Below are 26,421 nucleotides of genomic sequence, written 5' to 3' on the forward strand. Positions count from 1 at the left end.
TAAACAAAGCACATGCACTTGAAACTCTAGTTATTGATCACGCTCCTGACATTGCTGTAATCCCTGAAACCTGGTTGCATAAAAATATACTCGATAGCGAAATCGCACCACTCGGATATTTGCTGGTTAGGACAGATTGAGATGGAAGAGGCGGAGGCCTGGCCGTTTTGGTGAAACGAAATATCATATTTTCCACTTTAGAAGTACCAGGAAATATTTAGGCTGTATGGATTACTACAAAATTGAATAATCGCACTGTATTCATTGGAGCGGTATACAGGCCTCCGAACTCCCAAGTAGAACACATTATGCTGCTAAGAGAATTCATGGAAACACACGTGAAAGAGCAAGATACCATAATGTTACTAGGTGATTTTAATCTCCCGGCTATTGATTGGGATTCATATGTAGCTGGAGACAAAGATGTTACATCTTCTGAGTTGTTTTTGGATTTAATATATTCCTACAATTTAACCCTGCTTGTTAACCAATATACTAGGGTGTGTGCAACAAGGTCATCTGTACTTAATCTTATATTAATCTCAAATGCTTTGACACCGCATGTGATTGACTGTCTTGTTGATGAAGGGCTATCGGACCACAAAATGGTTATTCTGTCCTTGAACATGTCATCGAATCCTTTGCACCAGGATTCAAGCATCCAATATCTAAACTTTCAAGCTGCTGATGATGTTAGTGTCTTGGATTACCCTGAAAGGTCGTTTGATAACTTTATGTCTGTTTATGAATCCAATGGTGGCACTGACGATCTCTGGGACTTCTTTTCCAAGGTTACGATGCATTGCATTACGCGATTTATCCTTATAGGCGTCAAAAAATGTAAACGAAATAACCCACGGATTACAAGGGAAATAATACATGTCAAACGGAGGATAAAAAGTAAACGAAAAGCTGGTTCTCGAGATCCTAGCACCCAAAACAAGGCTTCATAACATGAGGCTCGACTTAAACCGTCTGATTAAGGAATCCAAGGAGAGATTCTTTAATGTAACACTGAAAAATTTCTTTCATAACGCACCTAGTAAATTTTGGAGATATGTGAACCCTTCTAAAAAGCAACACAAAGATGAGGATGAAAGGATTAACCAAGAACGTACAGAAAATTTCAATTCCTTTTTTTCCTCCGTGTTCACCAATGATGATGGCACACTTCCGTACTTTCATGACACCTCTGACCGCCCTTCAGCATCTGACCTTCTCATCAACGAGGCAGGAGTCCTGAACCTTCTTCTGCGCATTAACATTAAGAAATCCCCCGGCCCCGACGGCATCCTGAATGAGTTCCTATATAGGTATGCTCCGTGGGTTGCTGAATATCTCACCGTAGTCTTTCAATCTTCACTCACCCAGGGAACATTTCCTACAGCCTGGAAGCAAGCTAAAATAATTCCAGTTCACAAAAGTGGGAGCACATCTGAGGTAGGAAACTACAGGCCTATTTCTCTTACGAGTACCTGCTCCAAACTACTTGAGCATATAGTTTGTAAACATCTATCAAATTACCTGCAAGCTTACAAGTTATTATCACCAGCACAACATGGTTTTCGCAAGAGGTTGTCTACAATAACGCAGCTTGTTCAAACGGTTCACGATCTTTCAGAAACATTAAATTGCCGAGGACAGGTCGACCTAATTTTTTTAGACTTTGCCAGAGCGTTCGACAAAGTATCACATCCTAAACTCCTCTTAAAAATGAATGAAATACTTAGAAATCCAAATATTACTAAGTGGCTTAAATCCTACCTTCAGTCTCGTGAGCAGTATGTTGAAATAAATAAAATTAAATCCATGCCCAAACCAGTCTTGTCTAGAGTACCCCCAAGGCAGTGTGCTGGGTCCTCTTTTATTTCTTATATGTATTAATGATTTGCCTTCTGATATAACTGTTCCACTAAGGTTGTTTGCGGATGACTGCGTCATTTACAATAGGATCAAATCTTTAAGTGAACAGTTAGAACTTAACAACAATTTACAAAGAATATTAAAATGGTGTAATGAATGGCAAATGTCACTGAACCCAGTAAAATCAGTTTGTATGACCATAACAAGAAAGAAGGTGATTTTGCGGTACAAATACAGCATAGGTCCACAGGAACTAAAAAGAGTAACAGAATATAAATATCTAGGACTAATATTTACTCAAGATTTGAGATGGAATGCGCATATCAATCAGGTGTGTAGCAGGGCAAATAAAGTCTTATGGGGTCTCAGGTGAAGACTGTACAGTGCAACTCCTGACGTGAAAAGCTTGGCATATAAGGTATTAGTAAGGCCAATTATTGAATACGCTAAGATTGTATGGGACCCACACACTGTAACCAACCGTCATAAATCGGACAGAGTTCAACGACTCGCCTCCAGATTCATCTTTAATAAGTATCAGCGCGTGCACTCTCCTACTGAACTATGCAGATGTGCAAACCTCTCCGCTTTAGAACCAGGTTTGACCGACTGAAATTTTTATACCCAATTGTTCATAACCAGGTTAAACTTAATTTTACTGATTTCTGTATAATTTCACCAGATCAACGCTCCAGACACAAGCACAATTTATACATACACCCGCCAGTTACACGGAATGATATATTCAAGTATAGTTTCTTTCCTAGGGCGATCAAAGAATGGAATGAATTACCCAATCCATTAGTCACATGTTCCTCTGTCAGTGCTTTTACTGCTGGTTTGGAGAATCTTATTTTTCCAGATATGGCTGCGTCATGGCATTTGTTTCTGATGCGCATACTGCAAGTGTTTTGTCTTTGATCACTGCATGTCACTTATTACAGATACTGCTATTGTATTGTTCCTTGTTCTACATGTACCGATATTTTTATCTTTTTTGTTGTATTTCTATCCACTCCTGTAATGGTCCATCCTTGGACTGACAGTATAAATAAACAAACAAACAAACAAGCCGTTCAACGAACCTCATAAGCGCCGACACGGGTCCCTGTAGATGTGGGATTGTGTAGGCACAGCTGTTCGAAGAAGCTCTTCGACGAGGCCTTGTGTCAATGGCTATATGCCAGCAGGTGTGTGCCGCATTTCAATGAACGTATTTGATGTCAACTCGGGTAACCAGGCACGTGCCACTAGGAATGTGCCGCACTGCCACGAAGGAAAAAGATCCCTTAAATTTCTCCGATGCTGAGTGGAATCGAGCCTGCATAACAAGGGTTCCTCAAGGACAGCAACCCGACGCAGTAGCAGGCTGTGCCACAAATACACTGGGTATGTGCCGCTTTCAACAAATGCCTTTCCCGCTAATGCTCTAACGAGCTGTACCACGAATGCACTGGGTATGTGCCACTCTTCAATGAACCTCTCGCCAACTTGGGGTCACCGAGTATGTGCCACTGAGTGTGCGGCAAATGAGGGAGCAATTCTTAGCACTCGTAGGCACCGGCGTGCTGCGCTTATCGTCTCGAAGGCTGCGCGCTACTAGATGGCACGGCATGTCAAGAAAGAAGCGTGAGGGAGGAGCCCGGTCGCTGCATGACACGATTCTCAGGATTCACACGTGCCGGCGCACCATGCGTGTTTACTTATGTCGTTATATCAAGAATTTCATTATATTAACGTTCAATATACAGTTGAAACTGGATTTAACGAAGTGATGACCATGCTCGAATTATTTCGTTAAATCGGGAAGTACATAAAATTGAGAAAGGGATTGTTCGGTCCTTTGAAATCTAAAATTGTAATGTAGCGACACCCCAAAGTAACCGGGGCATTGTATTCGCTGCTAACTCATGCCTGCACGTGCGAAAAGTCCACGAGGCCGGCCTCAACTGCTTGTGCGTGAAACCGAAAGCAAAAACAAAACAACACACCTTGGTGTTCTGGAGAGAATTGCAAATTTAGTATGCTGCAGTGAAAAAACTCGTGACCTTCGCTTGCGTGTGCGTTACCAGCAGTGGGTGTACACACTTCTCATAGCCCACAAGCCCTTCCAATGCGTCCTCAGTTCCCTCGTGGGCTCCAGAAAAACCGCCTCATGAGATCGACGACTGCCGAGTCCATTGTTCCGTGCATGGGCGGTGCAGCCTCGTCAAAATAAAGATAAGCTCGTGACTGGGACACCCAGATGTTTTAACACAATTGTGTTAGAGCACACGCTCAAAGAAAAAAACCCGTCTGTGTCAAAATTAGAAAGAAATCACCGCTTTATTACTCATATATTTCAGGAAAGACTTTGTTAAATCAAGTTTGGTGGCCAAGTAAATTTCGCTAATCGGATTGATGACAACATCACACCCTATGGGTACCTACCGGAGGAATTGAAATTTCTTCATTAGATCAGGAACTTCGTAAAATAAGGTTTAATTAGATCAAGTTGTAACTGTATCTAGATTGAACTGTACAATTGACATCTCAGTATTGCTGCGCAGTAAAGAAATGTTTTCAGAAAGACTGTTATGATTTTTTGTCCGTTGCGTGCTTTTCAAGATGACACAATATGTGACCTCACATGTGCGGTGCAGCCTATGCACCTATCCTGTGCCTACGTATGTACGCATATGCTTTCGAATAAAACTCATTTGCAATTTAGTGGCTTTCCCTTGTGTGTCACACTGCCCCGTCTAAAGTTTATGCTTATTTTTCCGCACCAGAATGAACCAACTAGCCCAGCAACGAATTCTATTATCACATGACAAGAGCTAATAGATCAGAGTGATGATGCAAGCTCAGCAGTTGTCAAAGGCACACTTTCCTTGTTATCAGCCTCCCTTGCATCCACTTCTTCTGCCATTACACTATTGCTATGTCATCTAAATCATTGCATTCTGCTATGGTTTGGACCCCAGTGTCGGTTCTAATAAGATTATTTGCTCTATGTCTGCTGGAATGGCACCCTAGAAAGCTGAGAGCTGTTGAAGTGCTTGTCGAACAACTGGACATCACTATCTTCTGGAGTCTCTAAACATACCTTTCCTCTGGCATCTTGAGGAGAACAACTTTTTAAGAAACCCCACCCTGTTACATCAACACACAACATTCATTTTCATTAAGAGTTTTCCTTTTTTTTTTTTGCATACATGATGGTTGGCACGCATGCAGCTCAAGTGCTGCAAGTAAAGTTGAATAATGCCTCTAAATATGAAATGGGCTTTTCAGGAAAAAAGTGGCAAAATTTCTCTAAGGATAGAGCTAAAAAAAGCGAGCACGTGGATGTAAGGAGAGGCAATTATGAAAGTGTTCACATTGTTAAAATGTGAATGAGGCTTGACTCGTAGAAGTTGCCCCCTTTCTGGGGGACCACCTGCGTGCCCCACTTCGCTTCACCACACTGGCTCTTCAAGTGTTTTGCACTTGACACAATAAACTTCGGGGCACTTTTTTACTGTTCTATAGAAAATATATCGAAATAACTGGGTTCAATGCAGGTGCATTCAGCTGTATAATGGCTACAGCATGTCCTTCTACACGAACTGTTTTACAAATGCAGTCAGTGTTGACAAGTTCAGTCAAGAAACGCATCGAATGAGCTCACAGCAGGGCTGGAGGCAACAGCGTCAAACAGGTCTTCCTCTTCTTCCTCTGGCTGCAGGATGAACGGCTGGCAGGCGGCATCGAAAAGTCGCAGCCCGTCACCAGCAGCCAAGCGAGACGGTGCCTCTGCTCGGCTGCCACTCGGCGACCCGGGTGGTGCACTGGTTCTGGGCGGTGGCCTTAGGAACCGCAGCTCCTACATGCCCACAAGGCACACAGTGAATTGATTTCTTTGTTACATGCCACAAACCATAATATGACCCAAGTTTTCAAGATACAGTGCAGGAGCAACCGTAGTCCCCGACTGACAGGAGGGAAACAGTGAATAAGCATGACAAGAGTAAGCAAAAACAAAACTTAGTGACGAGCAGGCTCCCAGGTAAAACATACATGTAGTTGCCATGAGAGAAAGCAGGGCTGGCACCGATGCCTTGAAATGAACAGCAGCGCATAGAAGCCTATACATGAATATGCACTCGCCCCTTCAAGGCAAGTGGGTAGGGTAGGCCAATCTTGGAAGTGGTGCACATTATGAGGCAAGTGGGCCAATACCAGTGACAGTGCTGACAGTTGCACACAAATGCCAGCCAAAATCAGCATTGATGTAACTGGCTGTTGGCAGTTCAAGGTGATAGTCAGTGCACTGTTCAAGTTCATCCTGTCCTTTGCATCATTCTTTAACATTTTTGGAAAACGGTGACATCAGCAGAGAAACAAGGCTTCATGATTTTGTACTTTTGGCAACTTGCAGTATGCAATGAAAGCTTCAGTTCACTGAGATGACGTACAGCCAAAGCATGCAAAAGTTTTGAGTTTCTAGGATGTGCCAGAGATGCTGACAGACAGAGATAGACGAAAAACAAAACTATGCAAGCAGGTTCATATTTGTGAAATCAACAGGTGCCTGATAAGTCAAGGTAATTCTGACAATGCCATTCTGACTCTCTGTCATTTGCCCTTACAAGAACCTTGCAGTTACAGTAAGCTAGCCACAGTACCAAGCGTCAAATGAGCAGTGCAGGTTTGCTAGCACATAAATGAACATTGCAATGTGTAGTAGTGATTTATGAGGCTACAGCACGATCAATAAACTGGTGGGTGCGTGATGCCAGTGCCACCACCCTCAGTTGCATTTTGTGTAGCTAGTTGAGTAAATCAATCCACCCGATGCACGCAAAGTTTACCTGAGAAACCTTGAAGTTGACCTTAGTCAATCCATGAACATTCACACAAAGCTGACAATCAGATTTCCCACTCATGTACAAGCTTAACCTGAATCTGTCACGCCTGCAAACACACTGCCTGTGTGTGTTTTGCTATGCTCTTCTCTTCATGTGGCTTATTCGTGCCATCAGCCTTCCCTGTCCACTGTGTGTAAGGACCCAATCTGTGCGGTGGTAGCACACTGAAGTGATATGAACAAGTGCTTCACCTGCAGCTGGAGAATGGAGAATGAGGGTTTCACAGGCACCAGCTCCCAGCTCTCATTCTCCAGGAACATTCGCAGCTCCTCCATGCAGCTCCTGCAGAGAGAGCATGCTGCTTACTCAGCACTTTCTGTCTCACGGAGCACCATTGGTCATCTAGCATGGCCACTAACAACGCATGCTATAAAAAATTCTTCACAGTTGCATGCCAAACTGGCAACTGATACATCAAAGATAGCAAAGTAGTACAGTTAACCCTCGATATAACGAAGCAGGTAAAATCTGCAACTTGCTTTGTTATATCGAAACTTCGTTGTATTGAAATTCGACCTTTCATGCAAATAAGTAGTCGCCAATCGATTTTTCTTACAAGGAAAGGGGCCGCAGAATTTTCCTAATTATCAAGCAACAGAAAGAAGCAAATTTAAATGAGAAACAACTTATTTCAATGAATATGGGAGTCAGCGCCGAATGATATGGTTTCATGCCATGTCGACAATATCTTCACATTAGCGGCTCGAATTAAGGGGGGATGAGGGTCGTGAAAACTTTTTTTTGTTTCTCAACATATGTTGCTTAAATTTTGTGTGTAGATATATTGTAGAATGGTGATTTCAAATATCTCACTTGGAAGAAAAGATATGAGAATATACAATAGTCCTAACTATGTAATTTCTTACAGGCCTTTGTAGTAATTTCTCATTAAAATAAAGTGTTTTTAAGGGTGTGCAGACATTTCCAAAGAACCACTGCACATCCTAAAGCTAAGCGAATACAAATAAAATAATTTTGACTACCACAAATAAATAGCAAAGTTGGGAAGACAAAACTATGCGGCAGTAATTAGGCTACATTTGATCTAATTAATAATCTACCACATTTAAGAAAAAACGACAACCTTTAGAATGTAGCTGTGATATTATTATAAGAAATGATACCTAGTTCACTGAAATCAGTTGATGCAAACATTATCAAAATTTCTCTAAGGCAAAAGCACTTGACGAAAACGAAAGTTGAGAAAATTGCATTTAATGTTTTACTGCCACTACCACTTTTGTCTATTGAACATATGGAAAACCTACCGGCTTAGCATGTTACCCAGGTGTTGCTGAGCACAAGAACACCAAATTTACTGAAATCAATTCATGAAAACTTTTTCAACCCTTTCACAAGGCAAAGGCACTTGAAGAAAACACACACCCAGGAAGCCAATTCAAGTTTTCACTTTCAAGCGTCGCCCCTCAAACAGAACAGCAGCCTCATGATTGGTTGGTTTTGTATTCATGCAATGCTCTTGAAACATGAAACTTTCAGGACACATCTAATCTTGTGTGCTGCTTACAAATATGCAATTAAGTTTTTTCTAAAGTCAATAAAAAAAGTAGTTATAATTATTCTTGTGTTAAAAATTTGGCATGTGACTTGCAAAAAATGTACTGCAACAGGATAGCTAAAAGTAAGCAGGTGTGTTCCTGGATGTTCAAATACTGCAAGTTAGTACTTGGATGTTTGTATCTGTACCATTGTATCTGTTTAAAGCACAAAATAGAGCTTCATGAACACCAGCGGGTATGGGGGCAGAGAGAGAGAGTGGGCATCCACACTTGCGCATACACACACAAAGCAATAGCTTTTCTTGGAAGGTGGTGGGAGGGGGGGGGGGGGGGGGTTACACGAAGGGGCAGAGTGAAAACATGAAAACAATGCGGCCACTAACCGATGGTAGTCCTTAAAGTAGTTGAAACTTTGTTGTCGCAGAGACTGCTGTAGCTCTTCCGACTGGCTCCCACAAAAGTCTTGCCCAATGTCCATCAACCTATGTCGAACACAGAAAAAAACAAAACAAATTGTACTCACACGCACTGGTACAAACTCACCACTAGTGTCAGGAGTACCGCCATAGTTGGCAGACAGATGGCCAATCATTGCCAATGCCTATTTCAAGACCATATAAACACTTGTAACTTTCTGGAATTGTTTTGCCAAATCAGTCATTAGTGGGAACATGCCTTAAGGCCTAATGGCAGCAGCATACGCTGGCTCACTGCCAACCATTTCCTTGCACATGTTGTAGCCAATCATGAACCTCAATGAACATCGCTGTTTATAAAACTCAATGTCTATTGCGTCCTGTCTCCTGTCACTGGCCTGGGAAAGCAGCTGCACAGAAAAATTAGTCGACGACTGATTTTCTTTTTGTTTTTTTGCTTCATCTACATAATGTGAAGGCCACAGGCCCCACCTTAAGTTTCATCTCAAGGGCATATAAGCAAAACAAAGTTTATGTAAAATGGAGACTTTACATGACCAACAGTGGCTGAACAAGATACGTCTGAGGCTGGAGCCAACATTTATACCCCAGTCAGGTGAGCAAATTCAGTGAAACATTTAGCAAGTAGACTTCGCTGCACAGAGTATCACTTTGGCATCATGCTGCTACATAGCAGAGGAAAGTGTCCTCTGGCTTTGATGGCAATGTCAATGGGCAGATCAGCATGCACATTGTTTATTTGTTATTTCAGGCAATACTCGGAAAATAGCACTAGATACTGCATTATTAGGCACGGTATTAAGCGTGTAGTGTAAATGAAGTAATTTATTGCAGCCGCATTAGCACGATTATCTAATACAAGATAACATTGCATCCACGGCAAGCTGTGGCAACACGGCAATTTCTATTGAATATGTCTACTTATGGAAGGGTGTTGCCTACAACATTTGAAAATCACATATAGTGGTTTCAGAACTAGTACAAACCCTGCATTGAGTGCAACATTATTTATTTTTCAGGTACAGCTATTGAGGCTACACGCTTCAATGCAGCAGAGTGAGATCAATGGACACACTCACTGGCGAGCATGCTCTACAAAGAGTGTCACTGAACCTTTCTGTCTGTCTGTCTGCAAGTGACACTAATGGCAAAGTGCACTCTCTCAAAGTGACACCAAATTTGTAATTTCATTAAGGGCACTTGTCTCTTCATCAGAGCCCCTAATGAAGAGACAAAAAAGCCCTTAGCGATATGTTGGCTCTAGGGGCATCTCTTGCTCAACTACCGTCGATCAGCTCAAGAAGAGGCACGCACAAGATTGGAAGGTAAACGTACCTGCGCACGATGTCCAGCACCTGAATGAACTGGTTGAACTTGAAGCCCGCAATGTTGGAGGCGAGCAGGAACTGGGTGACCTTCTTCTGGATGTCCTGCCACACCCGCTGCAACCCCTCACGGAGCTTCTCGATTACAAAGCGGGCCTGAATATCCTCGCTCAGCAGGCTCTCTCCAGCTGCAGGGAGGAGGCGGAAGCTTAGGGTTATCGTGATAAAACAAGGTTGCCGCTTGTATGCAGACCAACCAGTCACATGTTTATCTACCCTCTTCTTCTGACATTGAACCATTTATACAAATATACAAAAGAGTTGGTCGCACCACTCCAAACTGTTCCTATGCTTCAATGACCACGTGTACCAAATGAGCACCCATGGAAGTCTTTCTGTGTTAACATGAGCATAGGGGATCGTGAATAGTAGTTTTTGAGACCCAATCAAATACAAATCAAATCGCGCCAGAGGCAAATCGAATAAAATTTAAAAAATATGGTTTGCATCATAAATATCAAATTATTTTCACATACTACTTTAAAGTGTGAATAACAGTGCAAGGACAGCAGAGGCGACAAAGAGAGAACAGAGCGCTTACTTCCTAGAGTTTATTTTCTTTTCAGAAAGCGTAGCAAGTTTTACAGCTGCACATTGGCACACCAACCATGTGCAGAACACCGCGACAAAGCCATACAAAATTCAAAGTGGCATCGATAGCCTGAGGTATCTGACCTCCTTGTCAGTTAGCGCGACAGAGGGGGTGCTGTCGCAGCCATCTTTTAAACGTAGTATTTTTCCCGCTTCATAACCCGGAAAACTTGGACTTGCCCCAGCCCGTCACTGATGACGTGCTTTCTCCGGGACTTAAGTTCGCAGTTGAGCTAAAGTGTTCCCCACCGGAGCTCCTGGCTACCGTCCGGCAAGTGTCCCGGCGTGCTTCTGAGCACGAGCACGAGCGATGCATAGCAGAACAGTGTTGATGTCCTGAGCCACTGTAAGGCCAAGTATTTCAAAATTCCCGGTAAAATGTGTCACTTGTTTTCTAAAAGAACATTCCCCGTCTGTGCCCCTAGCAGACAAAGAGGGTGGCTCTGCAGTCATGTCTGTTAAGCTGTATCAGGATAAGGCAAAATACGTGGTCTCTGCCTTTTTTGATTGTCACAACACGGTGTCCGTGAAAAAGATCAAAAGCAAAGCTAATGGCTTTGTCATAGGTTAAACCTCGAATCTGTTCTAAAGGGCATGTCCAACTCAAAAAATGTTTCTCTTCAAGTTTCCTTCACTGCGAGAAATCATAAAGTTGACATGCCTTTTAGGCTTATCGTTTCAGCAAATGGCACCTGGCAAAAACGTGTCACCCTTTTCTTACAGAAAAACCTAAATTGTTTAAAAGTTGACAATCCATTTCTTGGAAAAAACTCTGGTGCAGTCCAGCAATTTGTCAGCTCATGATGCAATGAAAACCTGTTTGCTTTTTCAGGTGATGTTAAGGACCTATATTATTCTATACCACAGGTTTCACTACTTTACTGCATTGATGAATGCATGGATGAATTTGACCCTTCAAAGTACCAGACTCAGTCTGGTATCAGTGTAAGTAGTTTTTTTTAGAATTGCTTCGCCTTTATCTACGGTCGACTTAATCCATTGGGATGGTAAACCTCACCTTCGGAAAGAAGGCATTTGCATCGGATCATGCATCGCTCCTACATTAATAACTTGTTTTGAGCAAAACTTGACAGATCTGTGTTGGATGCTTTTATCAGCACTAACGTCTCCGCTGCTTTTAGATACGTGGATGACTTTCTCATTTTTCTTGACAGTATTGCCAGTTCGTACGAGTCTGATGCTCCTTTAGTTCTAGACACACTGCGCGAATGTTTTAAACCACTAGAAATAACCCATGAATTTTATGAGAATGGTGTAATAAGATACCTAGATGTTAAGCTATTTTTGCACAAAAACCGTTCTTGTTGGATGTACTGCCCACGTGGCAACAAGCCACTCCTTCCATTCAACTCTGCACACTCGAAACTTATAAAATGTGGCATTATTAGCTCATATTTCAAAAATGCCTTAAGAAACTCCTGCAAACATAAAATGATCAACAGCTATCGTGGGCAGTCTGAACGGTTAACTTCGGCAGGCTATCCCTCTCTTGTACGAGCCCGTGTTGTTGAATGCCTGCTGTGCAGCTCCATTCATCCGTGATGAATTGAAATCCAGATGGAGCAACTCGGGATAGACAAAAATTGTGGTAATCCGATACGTGCATAGAATCGTGCACAATCTAAAAAAAGGTCGCTCAGCGTGTTAATGTCAAAGTTGTCTTCTCTGCCCTTGAAAAATTAGGCAACCTGTGCAAAATAACCATCCCAGCATCTTGGCCCAAACGAGGTTGATTTGTCACACACAAGAATGGACTCATTGATTGCACAAACAACGTGGTGTATCGGATCTCCCTTTCCTGTGGTAAATATTACATCGGACAGACGGGCCGCTGCATTACAGAAAGACTGAAAGAGAACATATACAATGTTGACCGCGCTAACCAGGGTTGGCTTTCTGCCCACTGCTGTATGTGTGGATGTAAGCCAAGATACAAAAAATGTAGCATCATTGTAAAACAGTGATTTGTCATGCGTCAAATATTCGAAGTGGGAAAAATTCCATGTTTAAAAGATGGGTGCGTCAGCAACCTCTCTGTCGTACTGACTGAGAAAGAGGTCAGATACCTCAGGCTATCGATGCCATGCTGAATTTTGTATGGCTTTGTCGCGATGTTCTGTACATAGTTGGTGTGCTAATGTGTGGCTATAAAACTTGCTATGCTTTCTGAAAAGAAAATAAACTGTTGGAACTTAGCGCTCTGTTCTCTCTTCTGTTGCCTCTGCTGTCCTTGCGCTGTTATTCAAATTTGAAAGCATGTTTTACCAACAAGCTAAATCCTACACCCTTCTTCACTTCCTAGTATCGACAATATTAAAATGTTTCTATCCTTACATTCCCCATTATAAAGCATGCTTTATTAAAAGCACAAAGGGAGCATTAGGAACAATTAACTAAGTAGTTTGTTCACAAACACAGGGCTCCTCAGAGCATACACATTCTGGCATTATTACATAAATTTTAGAAAGTGCCCTTCACAAAATGTTTGAGTACAAAAACAAAAAGAGTCAAAGAAAGCTAGTTGCCTTAAAACGAGCAAAATAGTCAAAGAAATCAGTTCAGTTTATTAAAGGAATGACGCCGTTGAAGGCATATATATCTGCTGACGGGAGTTAGAATTTGTTATTTCGTTGCATAATTCTGTAGAGGACAGAGCTAGTGACCAGTGCATCTGTAGTGGCTACGACTATATGTAGACTCCAACTCATTATATTTGTGCTGTACTGTGTTGAGCCATGTCGGGTGATGATGTAGTTTCCGTGAAATGGAAGTCTGCTGGAGACCTTGAGAAAAGCCACTTCTGCGGTAAAAGTGGTTTGACGCATCCGAGCATTGATGCATGAATGGCGGGAGCAAATATGCTAGCGTACGCTGCCTGAAGCAATGCCAATCCAAGGCAATGGCAAGAACATGTCACCCGTGGCAACACATCTCAAAAGATGCCCACTTCTGTGCAATAGAGTGGTGGCATCATCTGTCACCACGTGGTGTGTTTTGCCATGTTTTGCTATAGCGGCAACAGATGGCACCACTATTCCGTCGGAGTTGCATCACAAGTTCCCTGTGTGTGACCATAAGCGTGGCCTTGTTTCCTTGGTATCGAGAACTCGTCTCAATAAGACCGGTGATATAACACACGAGCTTTGCTCCAAGAAATAGAACGTACTAAAAGAGTCTATACCACCATTCATTTTCTGCGAAGGGAGGAACCGGTTAGAAACGGCTACCTGTTAAACCTTAAAGGCAGGCCAGATGTTTGCCATGTCAAGTGATAAGTAATATGAATTCATTTGCATCTGTGTAATGAAAGTCTGTGGAGACTTAGAAAAAGAACACTTCTGCTGTAAAAATGACAGAAAAGGACGCAGAAAAATATAGTTGTCTTTTCAACCTCACACTGCCGTTATATTACATCTTACATGGCAGTGCTAGCAAGTATTGATGCTAAATGCTCCATTGAGCGCAAAATCCGGCTGCATCTGCAGCAGCGAAAAAATGGCACCTAGCTTCCCATTGGCTGTGACACCACGTCACAAGCGCCCCTCACACACTTGTGCCGTTAGCTCGCACTTGCTGGCTCAGGCAGCACATATCGCTATGGGGTGTGAAGCATCTACATCATCAGCAGCCACAACCTCGGCAGTAACGAAATGTCGGCGGCATGCGGCATTGGTACCACAGGCTTCTGCCGCTAGCTGGCTCAAGCAGCACATACCGCTATGAAGTCTGAAGCATCTACACTGTCGGCGGCCGCAACCTTGGCAGTAGTGAAACATGGCCATCCACGCCAGTACACCGCAGACCAAGCAAGGGAGCAGAAGAATGCAGCAAAACGAGCAAGGAGGCAGGCAGCAAAATCCATCACTGTCATCAATTGTCGGAACGAGCAATAATGCAAACATTATTCACAGCATAAAACTCAAAGGACCGCTCAGGGGTGTTCAATTCGTCATAAATGCTTTTGCATTCATAACTTGTAAGAAGTGCTTAGGTGTCCTCAGACTTTTTTCTACACTTTCTGCAAGAAATAAACACCTGTAGGTCCAAAAGATTTTTTTGCATTTGCACACTTTTTCCATACAACACCAATGCCTGTATGCTTCACTGTACTATACATAATGCTTCTCTTTCTAGCGAGAACTGAGCGAGTTAGAATTTGTTCATGATCATTCAACGCAACAACTGGACACGGCCGAAAAAGAAAAGACGATCACAGGCACTGTTTTCTTACTTTCTTTCTTTCTTTTGAAGTGAGAAAAACAAGAACTAAAGCCAAGAGTCCCACGCAGATCGTGCATGATTACCCCTGAAGGGCCTTTGATCATCGCTCCTCTTTTGTCCGTATCTAGTTGTTATGCTGACGGATCACTTCACTTTTTACCATGCCAGCTAGACCACAGTCGAGAGCTCGAAAGCAACGCCAGGAGGGCACTCACCAGGCTCTCGATCCCGGTGCCAGCTGAGGAGAGCCCGGTAGCTGCACATCACTTGCCACAGTGCCTGGCATAGGTCCACCAGGCAGCCCAGAAACCTCTCTGCAGGAACCAGCTGCAAAGTCACCAACCCCACGTCCAGTACTAAATCTACAGCTCCACAGAAATAATATCAGCTGAAACAAAGAAAAACCTTCACCACAGGATGGTGAAGACTCACCCATGTCAAATACAATGCAGGCATTGTGGAAAGGCTGAGCCATGTCCTCCCTTAATACTGTTACGTGCGAGTGCACAGCGCAAGGACAGGATGCAGCAAGTGAAACAGGCCAGTGCACCAACAACCATTTTTACAGTGCGAAAACGATACAACTGATTGATGGTAGCGTGTTGTCCTGACACTCTTGCTATCTCCCTGTCTTTGAGCTCTGTGCATAATTGTAGCTTTGCACACTAACTGACCCAAATGCTTATCATCCTTGAGTTACTTAATATAATTCTAAATAACAAGCTGAATAACCTGGCTCCAGGCTTCCAGAAGTCCTAGAATTGCAAACAGAGGATGATTTCTTTCTTTCCTGCTTGCTTTCGTCAGGAGATAAGAACTGTCCACTAGACACACGTGCAGTGCACCCAATGAGCACTGTCCTTTGTACTGTCCTTGCATGTAACATTTGTACTATCCTTGCATGTAACGTTGCACACCAGCAAAGTGCACTCCTCTGAGTAGCAGGTAATGAATTCTAATTGACTTAAAATACAGGTGCACGAAAAGTGAAATTTGAGTATGAATGTAAGAAAAGACACACTTCAAATACTGAGTGAACACAGAATATTTAATTTCTAACAAGAAATGAAAAGGCAAAGCTAGGTGAAAGCTAGTTCAACTCACATGAGGCTGCATGACGAGTGAAAGCATAACAGCTGCACAGCACTCACCATCAGAAAATGTAAAATTTATAGTGTTGCACTGAAGCACCGTACAGCACTAAGTAAAAGTCGGTAAATTGTTTATACTGCTGGTAAAAAAGAAAAATTAAGTTTTGTCTTAAAATGTCTTTTTTTTTTAAATCAATAGATTAAAGGAAAATATTTTACAGACGACCTTGCTAGTCGAGAAAACAGGTCAGGAATTGTATTATGATCTCGGTAAAATCTGCAAGCTTGAATATGCACATCCAATACAATCTGCATGCCCGTCAGTGGTCGCTTAGTGTGACCATATAAGCTCTCAAAAATCAACTTTCACTGTTGCTGCTTCCTCACACCGATGTTGTCATTGTTCTCTTTGTCCATGTAGAATACGAGCTATGTCGAATACCAACCGTGAGCACGGGCTATGCAAAGACTGCAAGCGACAAGGCACCCAGGCACCCAGCTTTCCCCAATATACCAGAAACAGGGTTCTCCTCATGGTGGGTGGCAGGGGAAACGCCACCCACCACTCTGGCTTGCCACCCACCCCTTTTAATGGGGGTGGGGGGACTCTGCAATTAGAATGGTCGATTGGGTCCAAGTTTTGTTCTGTTCTTTCTAAATTCTCCGGTGTTCTTTTATTACGTGGGCAAATAATAAAAAGAAATCTGCACTAGAAGTTGAGAAAAATCACACTTTTCTAGTGTGATGTCAACATAAATTGGGTAGAAAATCGGGGTTTGGGGAGGTTGCTTTGCACCCCTGATCGCACGGCTTTTTATTGACGCACTGCCACCATATCGATACCATCGAAAGAGGAAATAGTGGAGCTAAAAAGGAGGAGAGATCAGAGCTTCAGATAGTTGCTGTACCACATTTTGCCATGCCAAACTAAAAGCAAAAGAAGCAAGCGAAACTCCCAAAACATGGTGTAGTGATTTATTACTCCTGCCACGTGTGCACAGGAAGCACTCCTATTGGCTGACACAAAATTGAATTGCAGTGGCAAGCTGTGCGATCATGGTAGGTTGTCTTACTGGCAACCATTTCTGTCATTATTGCATAGAAAAAGCAAGATTGATGAATGTATCATTCAATGTGGCAGAGTGGTTGTACCGAAAAAAAAAAAAAAGATGAAACAGAAGGAAAAAAAGAACCTTATTTTCAAGTGCACTCCCCCCTCCCTTCCCGGTTGCAAGATGACGTCCCCCTTTCAAAATTTTCTGGGGTGAACCCTGACCAAATATTAATGAAATGGAATCATAGATATTCTATTCACAAATCAAATTATCTGAGCATTCACTATTTAGTTAAGACAGGCAAAGCACAATTAAGTTGAAGAGAGGAGTCTGCAACATTCCGGCCATGTATGGGCCCTGCTGCCAGAGGCTCTAAAGGCACAACTTTTATGTAATAGTAAACTGCATACTCTGCGGCACAACAGGAGCTCGATGGAGCATGTAAAAACATTTGCAGTATCTCCACGAAATGGGCCTGCATGCTCACATTTAGCTCCATTGTGATGTTATGCTGCATGGCAAACCAAGCGAAAAAAAAAAAATTTGAAGATTCCAGCCGTGCTTGTATACCCACGTAGTGCAAAGTCAGGCCTCCCTTAAGCATACTGACACACCTTGCAGAGGTCGATGTACTGTGCCTTGTGCAGGTCTGGCGGCCTTGTGTTGTCCCCAGGAGTGGCATGATTCTTCACCACGACCAAAGCACTGCTGTGCACTGCGCTCGAGAAGTGCATCAGCAGCTGGTGGGCGGCCATCTGCACTGATGCAACACGGCCTCCACTATTTTACTTTGGCAGGAAGAATGCATGCTGAGCACAGGAAAGCAACAGAACAATACACAACTGTACACTGAAGGGAGGAAACAAAACGTAAATTGAAGAAGCAAATTAATATTGCCTGCAAAGTGGAAGAAACTTTGATGAAGGGAAAGGTTATTTATTTATTTATTTGTACAGTGTGTCCCAACTATCATGCACAGAGTTTCATAAAAACATGGAACATCCTATGCCAATAAAGTCACGTGCACATTTTTAGACTGTTGTTGAGAAACCACCAGTAAATTTGTTAGTTCCTGAAATGTAATTATTTAACAAAAACTAATTATCTAACTTCTTAACTGTTGTTATAATTGTCACAATGTCAATTAGACAGCCGTAGAGAATCATAAGACATGTCAAAATCGGGTGCCAGCGAGCTTCACTGCATGTTCGCTTTGAATGACAAGTAGAGAAATCCCGCAAAATAAAACGCAGTCGCCTGCTAGATTCTGCATTTCGGCTACTCGGCTACACTCTCCCCCCCTTACTACGTCTAACCAGAAATGCTTTGTCGGAAGCGCGTAATCCAAGATGTGGTTTAGTGCCAAAGAGACAAAATGACACGCAGTCATATGGCACTCATAATGCTGAGGAAGGGCCTTGACGACGAAGGTGAGGGCATAAGCAACAGCCTGTGCGGCTGTATGCGGCCACCATGTTTCCGACACTGCACGTGTGGGTCAGTCCAAAATATTTAGCAAAACATCATGCGATGTCCGAAATTTTTAGGGGTGTGCAGACACTCGAATATCTCTGAATCAAATAGTGAGCATTCAAATAATTCGATTAGCAAGATGTATATCTACCATTCAATTTTCCGAGTATTCTGTGTGTTTTGGGTAGAGCCTTTCATGTTGATATGCCATGGAAGCAAGTGCCTTACTTCAATGTTGTTGTTTTTTTTTTGCGCAAAACAGGCGCAAAGCGCACAACGAATGGACCGCTCTGCCTGATCTTGGACTTTGGCTCTGCAAGCGCTTCTGCCGTATGCACTTCTCAAAGTCGGCCAGATGTGGGGATCACACACACACTGTCAGAACTCCGCAATTCTCAGAACGGCACCACATCGGCCGAGGCCACCTCTGACGGTACAAGGTTCCTATAGGTTGATAGGGCCGATTGAAACAATAACACTGTGCAGACAGAAGCAACAATAATAGCAGTGCATATTTCGGAAATTGCGGAAGCATGTGCGAAGATTAGGCTGATGAGATGCTGGAAGGCTTGCAGAGTGTTGGATTCCAGTGAAAACACTTTATCTGTAAGACTTCTGAATCATGTTCCAATGTCCGTGCACCATTTCGGAAACAATTAGGACACCAAACGAACGTAGTTTGGAATAGCCTACCATGAACATTTCCAAGAACATTCCAGTGACAACATTTACGTCCAATGGATATCGATGGACATCCTCCGACAGGACATGGATATCCCAGGGATGCGCTGAGTGCCTCCTGCGGACGTCCCTCACACGATCATTTGGTCCCCCTAACATGTTCTGCTGAGATCCCTGGCATGTCCGCAAGCGACATCGTGGGGACATGCTGCATACATTTTGCAGACATATGCCAAGTCCTTTCGCACAGTTTTTGCTATACAGTAAAACCTCGTTAAACTGTACCCACTTAAACAGTACTTTCGTTTTAAAAGTAGTAAAGTCGAATCCCCGACTCTGCGACCATTGAACATAATGTGTTTTGTATCCGCATAAACCGTACCAGCTTATTGCGTATGTATCGGTTAACACGTAGTGTTTCCACTTTTTGTTGTGCAAACACGGCGGTGCGTCATCTCCATCGGGCCGGCCGGCAGAACAATAAGCCTCAGAGATCAGCACAACGGCCTCGAAGCACCCTGTGCGTTTGCGTGTGAAGCCTCATCAACATCAACATCATTCAGCGCTGCGCCAGAGAGTGTTGTGGCGTGCAAGCGAGAACTCACGTCATGCCGAAACTCGGAAACAAAGGACGCCGGGTGCTCAGCATAGAAGAAAAATTAGACATCGTTCGTGCTATCGAATGTGACACGAAAAGTCGGCGCTGGCACGTGACATGGGTCTACTGTTGACTACGGTGTGTGGCATTTGGGATGCAAAGAAGTTGCTCGGTAGCGCTGCTGCAACCGCATAGAGATGTCAGCTACGAGGTTGGACTTTTCACCATCGTTGCCTCTGTTGTTGCCGAAGTGTTGCCTAGCGACAGTGATAAGGACGACACGGAAAGCGACAGCACGGGCGATTCAGGCCTGACAGTGGCCGAAGGTGTACGTCAGCCTCATGAATGCAATTGTCGCGACGAGAACAGCACCCCGCAATGAAAAGGTGCCCCGCGAATTCTGCAGTGCTACCGCGCCTGTGCACGGAGAATATGCAACGCCAACGAGGTATCTGCCATGCGAGTGTTTGCCAAGGAGAGAGGGGTGACTGAAAAGCTGGGTCACAGTGTCAGCAAGTTTGAGGCCACTGTCGTCGCATCAAATGTCGGCATCAAACGAAAATAACACGTTTGTCGCGCGAAGTAAATAAATACTGCACGTTTTTTTCCCCTTTCATCGCACTCTCTCCGAGTTCCGTTTTTGACAGGTAAGTGGGCAATGTCATGCTATTTCGGTTAAGCAGTACTACCATTTACTATGTACTTTTTCCAAGCTCCTGCCAACTACGGTTTAACGAGGTTTCACTGTAATAGCTATTACGTTTGTATCCCATGTTGTGTGACAGAGGCAACGGGCAGAGTGCCCACACATCAAGAACAGATACACTGCGTGCACATGTTATATGCATACAAAAATGCAGTATACTCCTCATTCTTTTAGGCCTTCTGTCAAGCACAAGTGGCTTATTGAACAAATGAAGTTTTAAAAGCAAATTGCATCAGAAAATTTGCCAAGTATGACATAAACTCAAGTTGCAGGCATAATAGCTTCGGATTGTTTTTTGAGCATACTACAAGGGTGTGATAGCAGCGACAGGCGTCGTTCAGTGTTTGTTATCAGAAGCGGATAAGCAACCGCGAGCGCGTATAAGAAGCACGCACTGTTCCGAATAAAGCATTCTCTGTTCCGGAGCCCGTTGGTGTACTTGCTCGTCACGCAGCGCACCTGCGCGCGTCACCGTCAGCTCAGTACACTACACATGGCGACGAGAGTGGGACCGACGCGAGTGGCTTCCCGAGACTACGGCGGATGCTGACAACAAGCGGGCCAGACAACCAAGCCAGGGCGGCGGAACCTCGAGGAAACGGCAACATGTCAAAGGTGGGAAGAATCAATTGCTTCGACGAGAAGGCCAAAAGTTTTGACTCGTACGTGAAACGGTTCGAGTTGTATGTGGAGGCAACTGAAGTAGCCACCAGCAAGAAATTAGCCGTATTCTTGATGGTTGTAGGATCGAAATAATACGAAATACTGAAAAACCTGCTCGTATTCCATGCGCCGTCCAGTAAAACGTACGATGAGGCTAAAGCGGTTCTGAAGAACCATTACAGCCCCCGGAAAGCCATCGTAGTGGAAAGGTGCAGATTCAACCGCCGTGTACAGCATAAATAAGAAAGCATGACAGACTTCATACTCCAGCTGAAGAATTTAGCCAGAAGTTATGCATTCGGTGACTTTCTTGACCAAGCCTTGAGGGACAGGCTCGTAGCAGGGCTGCGATGCGCGAACACCCAGCGGGAGCTGTTTGCGGCTGCCAGGGTTCTGAACTTTGAAGGGGCTTGCAAAATTGCTCTGAACCATGAAATGGCATCGAAGCAGTCGCAACAAATTAAGTATGACGAAGCAGCTCATCAGACGGAACTGACAGCTGAATGCAGGCAAATAGGCAAGCTCTCAGGCCAACAATGCCCCATCAGAGAGAACCGAAGGCGAGGAGTCACGACAGAACCAGTAGAATGTTTCAGACGTGGAAAAAACACTCGGAAAGATGTTGATACTGCAGGTACAAGTGCCACAACTGTGGCAGACAAGGTCATCTCAGGACGATGTGCAGGCGGGGGACCGAACCACGCAAAGAACTAAATTAGGTAGACGGCTCCACGGAAGAATCAGATAATGATTTGCAGATTTGTAGTATATCCCCAGCAACAACTCCACGTATTATGTTACTGTGGATGTAGAGGGCCACAATGTGACCATGCAAATAGACACGGGCGCCTCAGTGACGGTGATGCCAAAGGCAATCTATGAGCAGAACTGGGCACACCTGCCCCTGGAGGCGGTGGCTGATCCGTTAAGAACGTACACGGGCAAGCTTGTCCCAGTTCTTGGTTCGGTCGACGTGCAAGTAAAATACAACAAGCAGACTTGTGTCCTTCCCCTGATAATAGTCGACGATGCAGGAAAGCAGTGGTCGTGCCTACTGGGAAGAAACTGGCTGAGTCAACTAAGGGTAAATTGGAACGAAGTCGCTGCCACAGGGTCAGTAGACATTGTAACTGAGCTGAAACAGAAATTTGCGCCTGTTTTTTCGCAGCAGTTAGGACCAATTTCCGGGTTTAAAGCGCAAATCCTAATAAAACCGGACAGCAAACCCGTGTTCTGCAGAGCACGTAAGGTACCTTTCGCTCTTGTTGAACCAGTGGGAAATAAGCTGGATACTTGGGAGGAAGCCGGCGTCATGAAGCGGGTAACACGGAGCGATTGGGCAATGCCCTTGGTCGCTGTGCCAAAAGACGGAGGGGCAGATGTCCGGTTATGTGGGGACTATAAACTCACTGTGAACCCCGTGCTGAAAACAGAGCATTACCTGCTTCCGCTACCAGAAGACTTGTTCGCAGCTTTAGAGGGCTTGAGTATTTTTTGTGTTTTGGATCTAGCCTCTGCATACTAGCAAGTAGAGCTATGCGAAGACTCCAAGTCACTCTTGACGATAAACACGCATAAAGGGCTCTTCCAATACCAGCGTCTGCCCTTTGGCATTGCAAGCGCTCCGGCAGTATTTCAGTCGCTTATGGACAGAATTATCAGTGGTATTCCTCACGTAGGATGCTACATTGATGATGTAATCATTGGGGGTACCACCATGTCGGACTGTCGAGAGCAGCTAGAACAAGTACTGCAGCAGTTTCAGGCCCACAATGTAACTCTTCAAGAGGAAAAGTGCAAGTTTTTTCAAAGGGAAGTTCGGTACCTGGGCCACCGGATATCTGCAGCCGGAATCCAGCCTTTGGGATCAAAAGTTAAAGCAATTACGGCTGCGCCAGAACCCTCAAATGCAACGGAATTGAAATCATTCTTGGGCATGGTGACCTTTTATTCCAAGTTCCTGTCGAACTTGGCGACCGTGGCAGCACCACTATACGCTCTTTTAAAGAAAGGCCTGCGGTGGCACTGGTCCAAAGAATGCGCTGTTGCTTTCCAGAAAACAAAGAAGCTGCTCACGTCGAGCCCAGTACTCTGCTACTACAACCCAAAGCGACCGCTTGTACTCAGTTGCGATGCATCCCAGTACGGACTGGGCGCAGTGACTTCGCATGTGCAACCAAACGGGGACGAAAGGCCCATTGCGTTTGCCTCTCGAACATTATCGGCAGCGGAACGCGCATACTCGCAAATTGAAAGAGAAGCATTGGCCATAATATATGGGTTGAAAAAGTTTCATCGATATCTGTACGGCCGTCGTTTTACGCTTTTCACGGACCACCAGCCGTTACTCGGCATTCTAGGTGCCTGCAAGCCGATACCAACTTTGGCCGCTGCGCGCATGCAACGATGGGCGCTTACCTTGGCGGGATATCGTTACGAGCTTAGGTATCGGAAAGGGTCCCAAATGAAAGTGCCCGATGTGTTATCGAGATTGCCACTTCCAAGTCAAGCAAAGGATGAAGAGGCCGACTGTTTGGCAGTTTTTGAAACGACGCCGCTGTCGGCCAGAGATGTCGCCAAGGCTACCAGACCGCCATACCACACCAGACGAATGGAACTATCGCTAGAGCAAGGATGCGTGACATGGGGTAGCAGGGTCGTTGTTCCGCCCAAACTGCAAGAATATGTGTTGGCATTACTGCATGCTGAGCACCGTGGAACAGTCCGAATGAAGATGTTAGCTCCCGGCCTAGTGTGGTGGCCTGGGCTTGACGCAGCGATCGAAATCGTCGTGAAAAGTTGCAAAATCTGCCAGGCAACGCAGAGTAGCGCTCCTCGCACCCCTTTGGAACCCTGGCCTTTTCCCGCTCGCTGCTGGCAAAGAGTACATGTTGATTTTTTTCGAGTGCGAAGGCGCTTCATTCTTGCTGTGTGTCGACTCTTATTCTAAGTGGATTGATGTCTTTCACATGAAATCGACAACGGCCTTGAACACCATTGAACGGCTTCGTACCCTCTTTGCTGCATACGGGTTGCTGGAACAGCTAGTGTCAGATAATGGCCCCCAGTTTACGGCGCGAGAGTTCAATGATTTTCTCGAGGCATGGGGAGTGCGTCACACGTACAGCCCACCTTATCACCCGCAGTCTAATGGAGCAGCTGAGAGGTGTGTGCAAACAGTAAAGAAAGCCTTGCGTAAGCAACTACTCCATGATAGCGCTTCTGGCAGCCACAGGACGCTACGAGAACGCCTAGACCATTTTTTGCTTGCCTACCGGACAACTCCATGCGCAGTAACGGGCCGGTCAACAGCCGAAATGTTTCTAAAAAGGGCGTACAAAGCTGTCGCTGCTAAAGCCATCATTTCAAGAATATGCTAAAGGGGCAACAAAAGTCCAAGGCTCAATGCGACCGAGGTCGCTCTTCATGGCGCTTCTTCATGGAAGGGGACCGCGTCTATGTTAAAACTGTAGAGGGGAGAAAACAGCGTGGACTGAAGGTCGAATGGTGAAGGTCACTAGCCCTGTGACGTACTTGGTGGAAACGATGAGCAAAGTGCATTTCGTTCCCGTTGATCATCTGCGTCTGGCCAGTTATTTCCAGCACGCAGAAATGTCTACCCCCTGCCAATCATCCCAGCCAGCCATTCCGAGCACCTGCCGTATGTGGGCCCCCAGACAGTCCCGGCGGGTATGCCCGGGAGCACGACGGGTGTGCCCGAGCGGGACCAGCCCGTGGAGGGAGACCGTCAGCCAATGGGTCAATGAGAGCATCTTCAAATACATCCCGAGGATGAGGCAACCGTTCAGCCCACGACCCCCACACCAGCACGGTCCCTATGCCAGGCACCCGTCCAGCCCACGTCACCCGAGCTCCCTGCCGTACCACGTAGAAGTTCACGACAGCGGCACCAACCTGTTCGTTACGAGTTGGAGGACTTTCACATACGAACTTAACTTGTGGGGGAAGGAATGTGATAGCGCCGACAGGCGTTGTTCAGTATTTGTTATCAGAAGCGGATAAGCAACCGCGAGCACGTATAAGAAGCATGCGCTGTTCCGAATAAAGCATTCTCTGTTCCGGAGCCCGTTGGTTTACTTGCTCGTCAAGCTGCACGCGTCACCGTCCGCACAGTACACTATAAAGGGAACATAATTTTGTAACAAGAAAACTCGAAGACAAAGCCTCTTGGAGGACAAAATATACATGTAAATGCAGAGGAAGGTCGATGTGCAATATCGCTGGGAGGTCTGTGGTAAGATATCCGAAACAGGTCCACGTGCAATATCTTTGGGACATCCCCGGTATGAATTATTAGTGTCCGAATTATCGGTCGGCAACTGTAGCAAACACTGTGCAAAAGGCCCTGGCAGATGTCCCTAAAATGTGTGCAGCGTTTGCCGATGATGGCCCTTGCGAACATGCAAGGTATGTCTGCAGGACATGAAAAGTGCAGTCAAACGATCATGTCAGAGATGTCCACGGGACACATTGGACACACCCCTAGAATATCCATGCCCTGGCAGTGGATGCCCATACGATATCCATAGGACATCACTGTGGTCATTGGGACACGAGGCAACGAAATTCACGCTGCTTCAGCAGCTGTTATTCTAGCCCGTATGCGAGATATTGGGACCGATCACTGGTGAACCACCTGTACTAACATATTAATGGCATGCGTTCCACGATGGCACTTGAGGCTTATTGCTGCATAGACCAGCAGCCAATTTTCATCTCGGCCACAATACCCTAAGCTATTAGGCCTAATTCGTGCTACTTCATTGGCCACCGGTGACTAAAGCTACGGTTTGGTGCCAAATCTATGCACATTCTGCCCCATTCCCCCTAGCACGCGCAGAAAGACAGCACTCGTCAAGCCACCATTCTTCTCGGATCACCCTCGCATGCTTCCACTCGCACCCAAAGCATACAGCACGCGAGGAGCGACAGGATCTTATCGCTCTTTCTATCGCACTATTGCCGGCACTTTTCGTGACAGCCCCACTCAAAACCATGACTTTCATGACTCGAAACCGTGGCTGGCTTCCCCTTGTACCACTGATGTGAAAATATTGTTGACACGGCACGAAATCCTATCTTTTGTCACCGGCTCTCAAATTCAACAAAATAAATTTTTTCTCCTTCAAATTCGCTTTTTTGATAGCCCAATGATTCAGAATACAGTCAAACTCACTTATAACGATACCGGTTTTAACAATAT

The 26,421-nt window shown here is 44.8% G+C and overlaps 1 protein-coding gene across 1 annotated transcript in view; it reads right to left on the bottom strand.

Moving 5' to 3' along the window:
- Vps50 (vacuolar protein sorting 50) overlaps positions 1-26,421 on the bottom strand; it is a 171,998-nt gene that overhangs the window by 91,271 nt on the left and 54,306 nt on the right. The window contains exons 10-15 of the mRNA XM_050186790.3: positions 17,691-17,831; positions 15,146-15,257; positions 10,048-10,225; positions 8,659-8,757; positions 6,947-7,037; positions 5,516-5,710 (exon numbers count right to left, since the gene is read on the bottom strand). Coding sequence (XP_050042747.1) covers positions 5,516-5,710; positions 6,947-7,037; positions 8,659-8,757; positions 10,048-10,225; positions 15,146-15,257; positions 17,691-17,831 — 816 coding nt within the window. The remainder of the gene's footprint in view (positions 1-5,515; positions 5,711-6,946; positions 7,038-8,658; positions 8,758-10,047; positions 10,226-15,145; positions 15,258-17,690; positions 17,832-26,421) is intronic.

Source organism: Dermacentor andersoni, chromosome 2, assembly GCF_023375885.2.
Source record: "Dermacentor andersoni chromosome 2, qqDerAnde1_hic_scaffold, whole genome shotgun sequence".
Lineage (NCBI taxonomy): Eukaryota > Metazoa > Arthropoda > Arachnida > Ixodida > Ixodidae > Dermacentor > Dermacentor andersoni.